Raw genomic sequence first — 14571 nt, forward strand, 5'->3', positions numbered from 1 at the left:
TCTATCTCCAGCAAAGGTTGCCAACTCCACGATGTTAGGCTGCAGTGCAGACGGAGATACGATATGGCAAAAATCGCATCTCCGTCGAGGTAAGAGATTAGAAAAAGTTTCCCCCAATTCCTAAGGGTATGAAAAAGGTACAGGATAGAATCAAATTGTTGCAGCCATTTGTCCACATTTGGCATGCAAAAGCGGCAATCTAACGCTGAGTATGTGGTTTGATGGAAATGTTGGCCAGGAAGGAGGTGACAATTCTCTGCTCTTCAGGAAATGTCACGTAGGAAATGTATCGTCAAGCTGGGAGAGCAGAGTCTGGCACTGAAAGGCCGACGCTGCCTCCGTGTCAGCCAAGATTGTTTGTGTTTAACACTACCTTTTGATGCAGAGCAAAATGAGCTGCTCATTAAGCCGTGACTGACGCTGTGAACTAGCGGGAGCTGTAGAGACCGTGCACCGACATGCCTCTGCTGTTGAGCAAGGCGGCAGTCACCTGTGACAGCAGCACACAGTTCGGTGCACGTGACAATAAACTAAACTGAACTGAGGAACAGTGACAAGCGTTTGTTGCATGCTAACCAGTCAGCAGTAAGACAATACATGATTACAATCGATAGTAAGTCAATACATGATTACAATACGTTCCTTCTTTCTGCATACTAACTAAATATTATCCCTGATATCCCTATGTTTTGTCTTTCTGCTGACTGGTTAGCATGCAACAAAAGCTTTTCACTGTACCTCAGTACATGTGACAATAAACTAAACCGAAACTGAACTGATTTTTTAATTTTCCTATTATCGAAGCAGTCTTGCAAATAAGTTTATTGCAAGGATGTTGCAACATGATAAATGAAGCTGATGCGATTGACTGGTTAAACCACACGAGGGAATAGTTTGGATGTTTCTGTTTGCTTTGTCCTTGTATGTGCCTTGGCAGGCTAATGTTTGCAAGATAATCCCTGGAATGAGGGAGCTGGAATATAAGAAATAGAAGGAAGACATTCCTTATATATTAATACCTTGGCTGATCTCTTGCCTCAGTGCCACTTTTCCAAACTAACTTTAAATCCCTTAATGGTTTTCATTTCAAAAGAGATTGCCAATCCCTGTCTTGAATATATTTAATGTCTGAACCTCCTTGGCACATGAATTGCAAAAATTTGTTCCCCTCTGAAGAAATGTCTTTCCATCTCGGTTCCAAATGGCCAAACCCTTGTTTTGAAATGGACTCCTGGATGTCACTCAGGAGAGAGAAAGTCTTTTAAAATTAAAACAATGCAAGACAATACAAAAATGTGGGGAAAGTGTGGCAGGAGTAGGCCCTTCCAGCCTGCCCTGGCATCCAATATGATCATGGCTGATCTATGCTGGTCTCGTTTTCTGCTCTGTACTAGTTTCCTATTCCACCCAATTCTCCACTGTGAAGATGTCTCGTGATCTGACCGTTACCACTCTATGGCGCAGCGAATTCCAAAGATTATCTGACCTTGAAATAAATACCTAAGCACCTGATTTATAAATGACTGGTAACTTAATTTATAGCTATGTCTCCTAGTGAAAAGACCATTGACAAGCTCTGTCAAGCTACCTTAGTTTGAGTAAGGTCACCTCTCATTTTCAAAGTAATTCTGATGATTGGCGGACAGATACTGGGTGGCCTTTTTCCTGGACTGAAGACCCTAAAACTGGAGATGAAGGTGTTTGCCATTTAGAACTGAAGGGAGAAATTTCTTCACTCAGAAGATTGTAAACACTTTCAGAATTTTCTAGATGGCGGATTATATGCAAAACTATGCTAGATTTTTTAAAGGGTTTAAACTAGAATGGCATGTGGATGGGAACCAGAGCAGCAGGTCACCATAACACGAAAGTCTGAAAGGGTGGACAGACTGGGACACGTTAATGACCATGGTAAGACAGATAGGCTGAAGTGTTCATTTCAATGCAAGAAGTATTATGGATAAAATAAATTAATTTAGAGCTTTAATCAGTGCATGGAACTATGATGTTGTTGCCATTACAGAGACTTGGTTGCAAGAGGAACAGGAGCAGCAGTTTGATGTTTTGGTCATAATCGATTTTAGGGTGGGGGGGGATTGAGTACAAGAGTCAGGAAGTCCTGTTACAGCTTTATGAAACTGGTTCGGCCACATTTAGAATATTATGTACAGTTCTAGAGCCCCATTACAGGAAGGATGTGGAGGCTTTGCAGAGGTTGCAGAGGTTTACCAAAATACTGCCTGGATTAGAGGATATTAACTATAAGGAGTCAACCTCATTTTTTTGACTAGGTACATTACATTCTTCCAAACTCAACATTTAATTCACCAATTCCAGCATTTTTATGAAACATTTCGAGCATTCACTCTCCATTACTTTGATACTTTCTGCGTTTACATCTCTAGATTTTATACATTATCATCCTTTTTAGCATGTAATCACTGCAGCCTTCCATCCCATTAAAGACCTTATCGCTTGGTTGCTCTTCTCCCTACTTTCTCTGCAGTTTTGAAGTCTGTTTATCTACATCTGTTCCTAACTCTAAGATTATGAAACCCAAGCATTAACTCTGTTTTCCTCTCCTTGGATACTGTCAGATCTGAGTGTTTCAAACATTTTCCATTTTATTTTGCCTGTCATCCACATTCGGAAACTTAAGACATTTCATCAGCATTGGTTTGAGCTGTGAGTTTAAATAGTTAATCTCTTTCTGCCAAACATTTCATCTACCATAATTGTGCTTTAGTATATTGTGCCCATGTCCAAGGTTCACCCTAATGGTTATATAATTAGATTAATATATATATCCACAAATAAATACTGTCTAGTATGCCATATTTTAAATGCCACAATCAAATATCTTGAAATAAATTCCTTTTATAGAGGAAAACATCCCAAATATCTTGGCCCTTTTTATTTTAATGGCTTTCATCTAATCATCTGAGCTACTTGCAGGCTTTCTATTACCCACCGTATGAAAGGAATGAAAAATCAACACAATCATTTAGTTGCAACCTTATTAAAAACTTAAAACTCAACAGTACTTCAACAAAGGAATAGGCTTGCTAATAATCCTATCGCCCAACTCTATTGTTAAGGCTTTCCTTGCACAGTGGGCAGAGCTGTTATAAAATGCCTCCCCTACATTTTCATTACACTTCACCTTCAAATTTGATTCGACCAAGTTAGTCAGACTTTAGCCCTGACTCGCCTATGGCAATAAAAGGAAATCAAGACCTGGTCCCAATGAATAATTAAATGTATGTGGGCAGATAGCTTTGTCCTGAGCATTGTCCAAGTACTAAAGATTAGGTAACTGGCGTACAAGTAGCATGAAGCAAGTTAACAATATTGTTGCTCCATCGAATGAGTATTACCAACTTCCAAGTGCAGACAATTTTAAAGTATTGTCAAATAGTGGGTTTTGTTTCTTGATCAAATCTGAGAGAGCATATCGTGCCGCAGAACATATGGTATCCATGGATAATGCAGTTTAAGGTTATGGGCCAGAGCAGGGTGAATGTACATGGAGCTGGGTGCAATAATTATATCTCCCGTTTGATAACTATCTCAGTTGAGTGAGGTGTGTTAAACTCCAATTACTGGCGTTTTAGCTGTTCGACTTGCATAAATTTGTCCTTGCAAAGTTCACATTACTATTCATTATGGGTGCTAGCCAACTGGATACAAAATTAGCTTGGTGGTGGAGGTCAGAGTGGGCGTGAAGGGATGTATTTCGGATTGGAGGCTCTTGACCAGAAAGATTGGTACTGCCTACATTTATTGATGCATTTTACTAGACATTTTGCACCAAATTAAGGTAACACTTTCCTTGTCCTGAACTGGGCCTGTGATACTTTATGAAATAGGACAATGACAAGGTTAGATACTGCAGCATGTTGTTAAATGCTACGTTCCAATATATCTATATATTTTAGTAAATGGTTTAAGTACTATGAATAACAACTTTTGATTTATATTGCGCGTATTTTTTTTTTCAGATGAAGATAGGCTGTCCAGAAGAAAAAGCATTGTTGACACAGTGTCAATCCAAGTTGACCTCCTTGGTGTCAATGTTCAGCAGGACAAGGTAAAGTAAACATTTTTTCCTACGTGTAATATTGTTCCTAATTTTCTGACATTTGGGCTATTATGGAATGAAATCTCTGAAATGTAAATACGTTTCCTATAAATTTGTTTCACCCCCATCAACAAACTATAACCTCTCTCTAAAAATAAATGATTTCGTTGGAACTATATTTGGAAGTATTTGCTTAAAAATGTAATTACATTATGAAGTATTTTAACGAGTCTAATGTGCAGGGATAAGAATTGTATTGACATTTGTGGAATTCCAGAATTGTTAAATTCTAACCGTACAGGCGCCTTTCAATTCCCAGTCTGCCATTACATCAGTGGTGTCCATGGAATAAATCCATGTGGGCTGCTAACACTTGCCGTCCTGCACTTCCATAATGTCTATCTTTAGTTTAGTTTAGAGATAGACCACAGAAAAAGGCCATTCGGCCCACTGGGTACGTGCCAACCAGCAATCCCCATACACTAGCATTATCCTACACACTAGGAACAATTTACAATTTTACAGAAGACAATCACCCTACAGACCAGTACGCCTTTGGAGTGTGGGAGGAAACTGGAGCACCGGGAGAAAACCCACATGGTCACAGGGAGAACGTACAAACTCCATACAGATGGCACTTGTGGTCAGGATCGAACCTGGATCCATGGCACTACAAGGCAGCAACTGACCGCTGCACCACCATGGCGCACAACTATCTCCTAGTCATTCTAGCTGTCCAAGTAATAGCTTGGTGGCCGTTTCTGCAACAAATTCTTAAAAATAATGTTCCATGACAGAAGCATGTAGTGACAAAGAGGAGTGCAGCAGAGGCAATATTTGCAAGCTGGATATCTGAGACAGGGTAGCACAGTGGCATAGCTGGTAGAGCCGTTGCCTCATAGACCCCGGGGTTCGATCCTGGTCTCAGGTGCTACATGTACGTTCTCCCTATGACCGCATTGATTTCCTCCAGGTGCTCTGGTTTCCTTCCACATCCCAAAGACGTGTGGGTTTGTAAGTTAATTGGCCTCTGTATATTTCCCCTAGTGTATAGGGAGTGGATGAAAAAGTAGGATAACGTAGAACTAGTGTGAACAGGGTGTGAAGGAACTGCAGATGCTGGTTTAAACCAAAGGTGGACACAAAATGCTGGAGTAACTCAGGCAGCATCTCTGGAGAGATGGAATCTAGGTTGAGGGGGAAGTAACAGAGGGCATTCATTTTCAACATTCAAATGGAAATTTGAAAAGTTCCGGAAAGAAGAAAGTATTTGAAATGAGTGAATTTGTCTGCTGCCAGTGGAATTAGCTAGATTGCTCCTACTTAAGAACTGTTAGAGACAAGATTGATCAAATGGCATTCATCCATGCTATTACTACACAGATTCTCCAGAGTATCCACATAACTAAAGCCACTCGTCCCTGGAATCCTGCTAGCAAACCTCCTCTGTGGCCTTTGTGTCTTTCTTTAAGTGGTGCATGGTTTGGTGCAATATCTATAGAAGTGTTCCTTTTATTTCCACAGGCAAAGATAGTTGAAGAAATCACCTTTGAAGCACTAAAGAAAGCCATCGGTATGTGTTTCGTGGTAAAGCAAGTCATAGCACAACATGACAGGATTTGGGGTGGTGAGAATTTCAGAATTGGAATATGGAATAAACTTTGAACTATCCCGATTAGCATTTATTGAATGCATTTTACAGGCTGGTTCTGAAGAAAATGTCATGTGAATACGTGCCATGGATTTGTGTCAACGGTTTGTGGGCACTTATTTTAACGGGTTCCGTGTTATCTTGTCATTTTTACGAATTGGAATTTGTCATTTCAGATAGCCAAAATCTTGAGGAACAAGAAAGGGAGAAGCGCCGCCAGATAATTGAGAAGTTCCAGAAGGCACCATTTGAGGAGATTGCAGCTCAATGTGAATCCAAGGTTAGATCAAGCAGCGGTGTTTTTAACATATCTGCTCTGCTTATTGCATTTTTCCTTTAGATTCTACAGCATGGAGATGGGGCCCTTCAGCCCACCGAGTCTGTGCCGACCTGTGCACTAGCACCATCCTACACACTAGGGGCAATTTGCAATCTTTTACAGAAGCCAATTAACCTACAAACCTGTAGGTCTTTGGAGTGTGAGAGGAAATAGGAGCACCCAGAGAAAACCCACGCAGTCACCGGGAGAACTTACATACTCCGTGCAGACAACACCCATAGATTATCAAACCCGGGTCTCTGGCGCTGTAAGGCAGCAACTCTACCACTGTGCCGCCCATTCTCTTTCCAACTGAAAACGTTCTTTGTGAGAGGTTACAGGTTGGTGATTGTTGAGCAGGGCACATTGCTCATTTTGGGATATGCTGGAATTGAAATATTTTGGAACATTTTAATTAACATCTGAGCGCAAGGAATCGTGTGTCTGTGAATAAATACCAAAATTCTCTTTGCCATGATATTCAACATGATTTATTCAGCAATTTAAACAAAATCTGGTCAAACACTTAATAGAGGGCTAGTCTTAAAACATAACTAGTTCAAAGGTTAGATAATTTTATACTATATCAGTTTGTCTTTGGTGTATTTCCCACAATGTCTTATTTACCTCTCTTCCAGTCAAACCTCCTCCATGACAAACTTGCAGAGATATTTGAATTGACAATAAGGTGAGTGCTTCTGTTTTAATAAAAATGTTTAAATGTACAGGTGCTCCTCAACTTACGATGGGGTTACGTTCCGAGAAACCCATCGGAAACCGAAAATATCATAAGTCGAAATGCATTTAATACACGTGATCACGTGGGCGGAAGCGAGCTGTCGCTGCCGTTTGCACCATCGCAAAGTCGAAATATCGTAAGTCAAAGCATCGTAAGCCGGGGAGCATCAGTATTTAATTTTATAATAGCTAACTAGTATCCAATAGAATACAATAAAATGAGTGTACAATTATTACACAGCAACTAAAGAATGTTAACTTGTAGATTGAACTACCTTCTGTTATTAGTCTTTAACTTTACCAGAAGTGAAGAGACTTGATCTGGAAGTGTGAACAGCTGTGAGGTAACAATTTAATCATCTGTCATCAGAGTGACCTAACTGTTGCAATTGTTTTCCCCACACACCTATAAGAAAATCATCTTCACAACCAAAACAGTTTATCAATGTTGATACATGGCTTGAAAATGTATTTTCAATGTATTTTAAATGCCAAATGTTAAAACAATTATGAAAATAATGTGAATTTACCCCACCAGTGAATAGAATGTAATTCCTCAAATTTTAAAGTTTCACATTCAGTGGCTTGCTGTCCAAGACCAAATTAGACAACATATTCCAAGTAGTGGTTAATGACCAGTACAAAAAAAAATATCATGAACAAACTGTGACGCAGCTAAGGTTATCTCTTTGCAATCAATTTATTGCATGTCTAAAATTTCATACACCTTCGATTTTCTTTGTAAAGAAGGATAGCGGAGTATGGGGAGGGGGTATGGGGAGAAGGCAGGAACGGGGTACTGATTGAGAATGATCAGCCATGATCACATTGAATGGTGGTGCTGGCTCGAAGGGCCGAATGGCCTCCTCCTGCACCTATTGTCTATAAAACTATAAGATTTACATGACAGAATAGGAAAAAAGATTATTGGATAATTTCAAACAAGCTGATTGTATTCCGTAGATATCACCATGAATTCAAAAGTTGCGCTACTCTATCCTCTACCATTTCCAATAAATAGAACGCTATGTGTCTAGCAATTTGTTCATTGTTCCTCTGTTACTCTTTGGCAACAGGACTATCATATATCCTGAAAATGAACATAAATTATTTATCTATGTGCTGTCTGACTTCAGCATTCGTAGATTAATAGTGCTGTACAGAGCAAAAACAGGCCATTCGGCCTACCAAGGAGTGACATAGTGTATGGGTTCAATCCTGACCACTAATAACTCTACACGTAATCTTCCTACACCACAGGCAGACAAAGTAAACCAATATCAGCATGCTTTCCTGACCTAACAACCCCAGATTGAATTCTAATTACAGTCAGATGGTTCTGATGGACAAACCACATCATTAGCACATCCAACATCAGGCACCCAAAACAGGCAGGGTGGTCCAACCCTATATCGGCAAGAAATTATCAGTGGAAAGAGGAAATAATTTTATCAAGTTCCCAAAGCAACCTTGGAAAAAGTGCAACGTCCTAAACAACTCTTGGGTAATTTCAGTCCCATAATCTCACAGAAAATAGAGGAGGGGTATTTGAGGTGGTCCTGAGAAGCTCATACAAATGTTGGGTGCATGACATTGAGTATAAATGGTGGAAGAAGCACATCAGAATACCCTCCAGTAGTAGTTCGCTCCCCTACTACGTGACCTACATTAGCCTCATCAGCCACCTCAGAAACTAGAAAACTTCAGTAGAAGCATGTCATCATTATCCCATGAGAATAAAATTATGCAAAAACATAAAACCTATTTAGTAAAATTGAGCATAGTTTGAAAAGTGTGATTGGATAAATGGAAGTATTCTCTCCAAAGTAAAACCTTCTGCATAACTTAAAATAAAGTTTTGGAGTACTACTTTCAAATATCTGAACACGCTATGTAGGGGGAGGGGAAGAGAATTAAATATATTGAATTAAATTAGACAAAGTGCAACTACATTTCAATTTGCAGAATACTGTCCATTTGAATCTAACACGTTCAATATCAGAAACTGGAATGAAAATAACTTTAATGACTTGGAGGTAGAATTAATCTTTGGGATCCTGTGTATTCACAGTTGCCAGTTTGTCCAGAGAACACCTCTTGGACAGGATAATTGGACATCTTCCATACTTGATATGCTTATTTTAAACAACAATTTTATTATTAAAATAAATTAAAAAGAACCTTTCTTTGATAATACATTTAAGTACGGTGACCTATTGTGCTATTCATTGACTTCTAAATGTTTTTAAATGGCTTTTTATTTCCAAAGATGGAAGAAAGTCAGTAATCTGATTTAGCCTCTTCTCCAGCAGGCCACCTCCGAGCCCATCGGGATCCATGAGTGTAACAGCGGGCCACGTTCAATACCATTCCATCCCGGTCTACGAAATGAAGTTTCCAGACCTTTGTGTTTATTAGTTGCTGCTTCTGTTTAAGATACCTCAAGGAAACATAACAAAGCATACATGTTTCCCATTGATTTAATATTTTTCAAAATGGTGTTTGTCGAGTACTTTCACTGAATCTCTAAATAAATTAGTTGAAGAGTCAAGTTAATTTTTAGGGCTTGCTGAACTGGTGTTCACTGTGATGAGTTCTAGTCCTTGAAATGTATAATGTCTAAACATGCAAGAATCAGGTAGGCCAAGGGTGTATTTAAGAACTTAATATTTACATTCAAAAATTATTGTTTCACCTTGCCAGAGGGGCAACGTGTAGGAGGAATTGCCAACATTTACAACTATCAAAGTGTAGTCATGACTACCATATTTAAAATAAACTTAATTCAGTAAAAGAATGGATTTTATCAATGAATCTGTGATACATAAATGCTTTATACAATTTGTCATATTTGTTAATTGGAACTCCTTTTAATTTTGGTTCTACAGCATTCCAAACTTATAAAAATGTAACACATATTTCTTGTTAATTTTCAATTCTAATCTGTTCTCCGTGCATCCACATTGAGCATTGGAGTATATTGATATTGCTATTCAAAACTATATGTGAAATGGTTTGATTTTATTCACTTTTGGTACACAGAATTCCATCTAGATTGCTGGTATTTAGTATTTGCACAACTATTATGTAGGTATAATTAAATTGATTGTATAAATGTGTGTATCATAACTGGAGGGCCGACCATTATTCTACACCTCTCAAGTCTCTTCGCAGTGCTAGTCTGGAATCAAACTCGACAGGGTCGTCTATCCCCACTGATTCTGCCAAGCCTGTGGCCTTGGCTGTGGTTTCACTATATAATGGGTAGGGACAGTGGCAAATTTGTTCATTCATTCATACGTATCTGTAATTAATTGATGAGGCATTCGGCTATTTATACTAAAGTAATGCTGCAGCACGCTTCCCTTTCCGAGTATTTCCCTTATTTGTCCATGTGATCGAAAACTGCTGGGACGGTTAAAAAATACAAAGAAACAGAATACACCAGTTAGAGAGTCACCCATGAGAGCCTGGGTCTAGATCATGCAAGTCAGGTTCTTATACATTAACGTCATTTGATGCGTGTTATTCAGGGAACTGCTTTATTTTTACAATATTAAAACAGTGTGAGGAAGTAAAACAAACTATGAGATATTAACTAAGAGGTAAACAAATCAATTGTCCATAAAAACGCTAGGGTGGTAATGGTTAAAGCAGTTCTGGTCATCTGGATGATACATCCTTAAAATTGCGAATCCCTAGAACCTCTCAAACGTTCTGATTGTCAGTGGAACCTTGACCCCCTTGCACCAACGATGAAACCAAACAAGATGACGGTGGCAACTGCATGTTTCCTTCACTATCTCCTCTGACTATTCACCTTCTCCAAGAAAGCTGTCCCCAGCAAGCAAGAGTTATCCTCAAACCTTACCGAGACGTCATCAAGCACAGCACTTTACTAAGATGGCATTGGGGATTCGTGTATTCTCAGCCTTGTCGAGGAATCTTTGTTCTCGGAGCAGGATGGCCCCAGTCGGAGCTGGCCATTTTCCCATAATAGGTGGAGAACCTTCTTGTGACAGAAGATCCTCCGGTTCTTAGCAAAAAAACACATCTACTTGAGATGTGTCTGAGGGTCTCCCGAGTTGGCCTGCATCTCTTACACAGGGAGGGAGTATAAATGGGCAGCATGTTCCACGCAGGGTCAATGTTGCAGCGTAACTGGAGGGAGGTCAAGAGCAGGGATTGACTCAGTGAGGAATACGCGCTGAAGTGTTCACCCTGAGATGAATACCCTATTAGCCTGTGGGTCGTTTTTAAAATAGAAGACACCAGTCCTCTGATGTCTCCTATTAATTCTAGTGATATCCTGGCTAAATCTGTGCCTAACGATGTCCTCAAGGATGCTTACTGCCGTGAGACAGCAGAGTTTCCTAATCTTTAAAAAAAATCTCGGTCCAGGTCAATTCCCGCAAGCTCAAGTCAATCTCGCCATTTGGTCACTAGCACTCTTGAAATCAGTGTAGTACTTCATGATGGGTAGTGGGATTTGTGTCTCGAGCTTGGGGATCCTACCCCTAGCGCATAACATGCCATTATTGGTAGAAGTAGACAGGTGTAGGAACTTTAGAAAATGTCTACTAACACTATCAAGCCTAACTAAACCATTTTGGGAGGTCTCGTATAAAACTACGGTGATATTTTAAAAAAAAGAGAAATAAAATAGGTTTTAAAAAGTTCAACCTTCTGTAAAGGATGGAGCCCAGCTTGCAGAAGGCAGTTCCCACATTCCTCCAGTTTGTCACTCCAGACCCTTGGAGAGCAACCAACCCAGGGGTCTATTCTGGTGCCCAGGTACTTCTCCCAATCTCCAGGATTAATAAACTAATATTCTGTTTGTTAAAAGACCAGATATCGACGGCATTAATAAAGGAACATTTTTTTGGTTTTGGATGCCCTATAAAAGTTGGCAGTTTTATTGAGATTAACCTCGAGGCTCGTCCTGCAGAGGCTGTCTTGGACCTAGAGGATTTTTTTTACTTGCCCCTGTGAGTGCAACTCACAAGGACAATATCTTCAGCAAATCCTGCACGCCAAAATAAAATCCCAAACTTGTCCCATCCAATGAATATAAACAAGTTAAATACATAAATCAGCTAACTTTCTAAAGAAAATGTGCACTTTTCCGATACGAGATATCCAGGATGAAATATCTGAAATCAATTGTAGATAATGTTCGTACAGAACAACATTACTGTTATTAAATAGCAATTCTTCCTATTTCAATTACAACTACAAAATAGCAAAGTTGCACTATAGTCAGTGTATATATTTTAACAATTGACCCATGAGTAAGATAAACCAGAGGATCCAAAACATTTGAATGTTTATTATAGAGAGAGCATTTTTTTCTATCCTTCCACAATTGTCCACGTTGAATTAAAACTCTTCCTTTTTAGCGAATAAAAACAATTTGAGTCAATGTACCACTGACCATTCACTTAAAAATACTCTTTCTTTAAAAAAACATACAGTATAAAATAGTACTCGGAGCAATATTACAGAGGTGGCTGGGCCATGTGCATTTACATCAGATAGTACTGTATATTCATTCTGGCACTGTTAAACAAAAAGTCGCTGCAGTTATTTTACATTACAATATATTATAGAAAATCTGCTTCTGATGCATAAACTTTTCATGGTGCACATTATTAATGGCCAATTTTTTACATCCCTCTGAATTCTATTATGCCCCAAGTTTGAAAACCTAGAATATAAGCTGGAAATCAAGCCTTCTAATAAATGATATGGTATACATTAGTCAATGCGTATTCTGTTTTAATGTACATTTGGCCAGTTTTTATTCTTTTGAAACCTTTTTTTAGTTGACTGTTTTGTATTATTCTGGAGGGCCCATGAGAAATATCTATGCATTGGACCAGTTTAAAGAAATCTGAGAAGCTGAGGTTAAAAATCTGTGGGCAAAAAGGTTTTTTTTGTATTACATCATTAAGATGTGTAAATGCAGATAGAAAATTGCAAAGAATACTAGTTTTTGGAGATTCTGCGGAACATTCACCCATCGGCCAAATTTAAAGCAGCAATTCTGGGATTGGCAGGAATATGCTGTTTTATAACAGTAATTAAATTTATTCCTTTTGCTATTCCAGTCAAATTATACAATCAAGCTTTGGCACTTTGCACATGATTATGCTTTGTTTTGAATAGCTTTGCTTACAATTTACAATTCCACGTGTATTTGTAAGTAATAGATACGTTGCTACCTGTTTTTAATCTATATATGTAATTTAAAAAATTGAAAGTAGTATAATGTGGGAAAAGGTTGCATTAGACAAATCTCTCCATTTATGACGTTTAATGATTTAAACCAAATAATGGCAAATCCAAAAGTTTCAATGCTGGAATCTGTGGTTTCCTCTGGACTTGATTGATACTGTGAGCAATATAATTTTTGTATTGGTTCAAGTCACATTTGCATTCGGTGAATGTTTTAACTTGATTGAGCACTTTTTTTAAACACCATTTGTTTTAAAGAGCAGGTCTTTTTTATGGTGTCTGTGCAAGACTTGTGAATTTATGCCATAAGACCACAGCGTATGTTCTGTTTATGATGCCTCATGGAAAATATTACTTCAAATTTAGTCTGCTTTGTTGCATGTGCTTAAACTATGATCATGTGTGATGTATTATGTAATCCTAGTCATGTATCATATCTTCAGAATATTCTCTACACCTTGAATTTTTTTGTAAATGTCTAAAATGTGGGTTTCTATGTATTATTGAAGCTTTATTCATCTTCAGAAATATTATAAACTTAATGTGAAGGATAAAATAAACAGCTTTACTGCAGCCTGTAGCATTTTTCATTAAGATATTGGTTTGTTATTGTCATATGTGCTAAGATACAATGGAAAAACTTGGTTTGTGTGCTACATAGTCAAATCATGAGTACAATCAAGCCATACATGAGTACAGCAGGTAGTGCACAGAAATAAACTAGTATAATGCAGAATCTAAAGTTACAGCATTGTAGCTACAGAGAAAATGCAGTACAAGTACAAGAGCCACAATGAGGTAAGTTGGTAAATTGAGACTTAGCTTCTGAGAAGACCGTTCAGTAGTATGTTAACAGTGGAAAACAAGATATCTTGAATCTTGTGGTATGTACCTTCAAGCTTTTGTATCTCCTTTCTAAGAGGAGAGGGGAGAAGAGGGAATGACTAGGGTATAAATGGTCCTTGATTATTTGGCTGCTTTTCTGAAGCAATGTGGTGTAGATTATGCCTTCTCCCCATAACCTCTGACACCTGTACTGATCTATCTATGCCTTAAAAATATCCCCTGACTTGGCCTCCGCAGCCATCTGTGGCAAAGAATTCCACAGGTTCGCCACCCTCTAACTAATGAAATTCCTCCTCATCTCCTTCCTAAAAGAACATTTCGCCTAGATGCGTTGCCCATTCCATGGTGGCTCTGTCCCATACAGCTCGATGGTGGTAGATTAGATCTGCCTTCAGGTGAACTCAAAAAGGGGCGAGGGTGCTGTCCGTGGATGGGTTCTGAAATCGTGCACCAATCAGCCCTGAATGTACTTAGTAATTGGGCGCCAACATTCCCCTGAGCCCCTGTTTCCATTCGATTTTCACTGGGACAGGAAAAGCCATGCAACACAAAAAAAAACATGTTTTACTGGAGGAACTCAGCGGACCAGACTGCATTCGTGTAAGGAAAAGGAAAGATGACAATTCAGGTCAGGACCCTTCTTCAGGCTGATTCTGTTTCAGTAATGTGGAATTTCACTTTCAGAGCGGTTGTGTTTTC

At 38.8% G+C, this 14571-nt stretch overlaps 1 protein-coding gene across 3 annotated transcripts in view; it reads left to right on the plus strand.

Annotated features, from left to right (window-relative positions):
* The window catches only part of efr3a (EFR3 homolog A (S. cerevisiae)), a 97775-nt gene extending 84191 nt beyond the window's left edge, over positions 1–13584 (plus strand). For 2 of the 3 annotated variants that reach the window (XM_078397323.1, XM_078397326.1), the window contains 5 exons: positions 4002–4090; positions 5606–5654; positions 5909–6012; positions 6690–6739; positions 9099–13584. In XM_078397323.1, the coding sequence (XP_078253449.1) occupies positions 4002–4090; positions 5606–5654; positions 5909–6012; positions 6690–6739; positions 9099–9207 (401 nt within the window). In that variant the 3' untranslated portion in view covers positions 9208–13584. The remainder of the gene's footprint in view (positions 1–4001; positions 4091–5605; positions 5655–5908; positions 6013–6689; positions 6740–9098) is intronic. The other variant, XM_078397325.1, reaches the window with a different exon arrangement.
* Positions 13585–14571: the final 987 nt, after the last annotated feature.

This window comes from Rhinoraja longicauda, chromosome 4 (assembly GCF_053455715.1).
Source record: "Rhinoraja longicauda isolate Sanriku21f chromosome 4, sRhiLon1.1, whole genome shotgun sequence".
Lineage (NCBI taxonomy): Eukaryota > Metazoa > Chordata > Chondrichthyes > Rajiformes > Arhynchobatidae > Rhinoraja > Rhinoraja longicauda.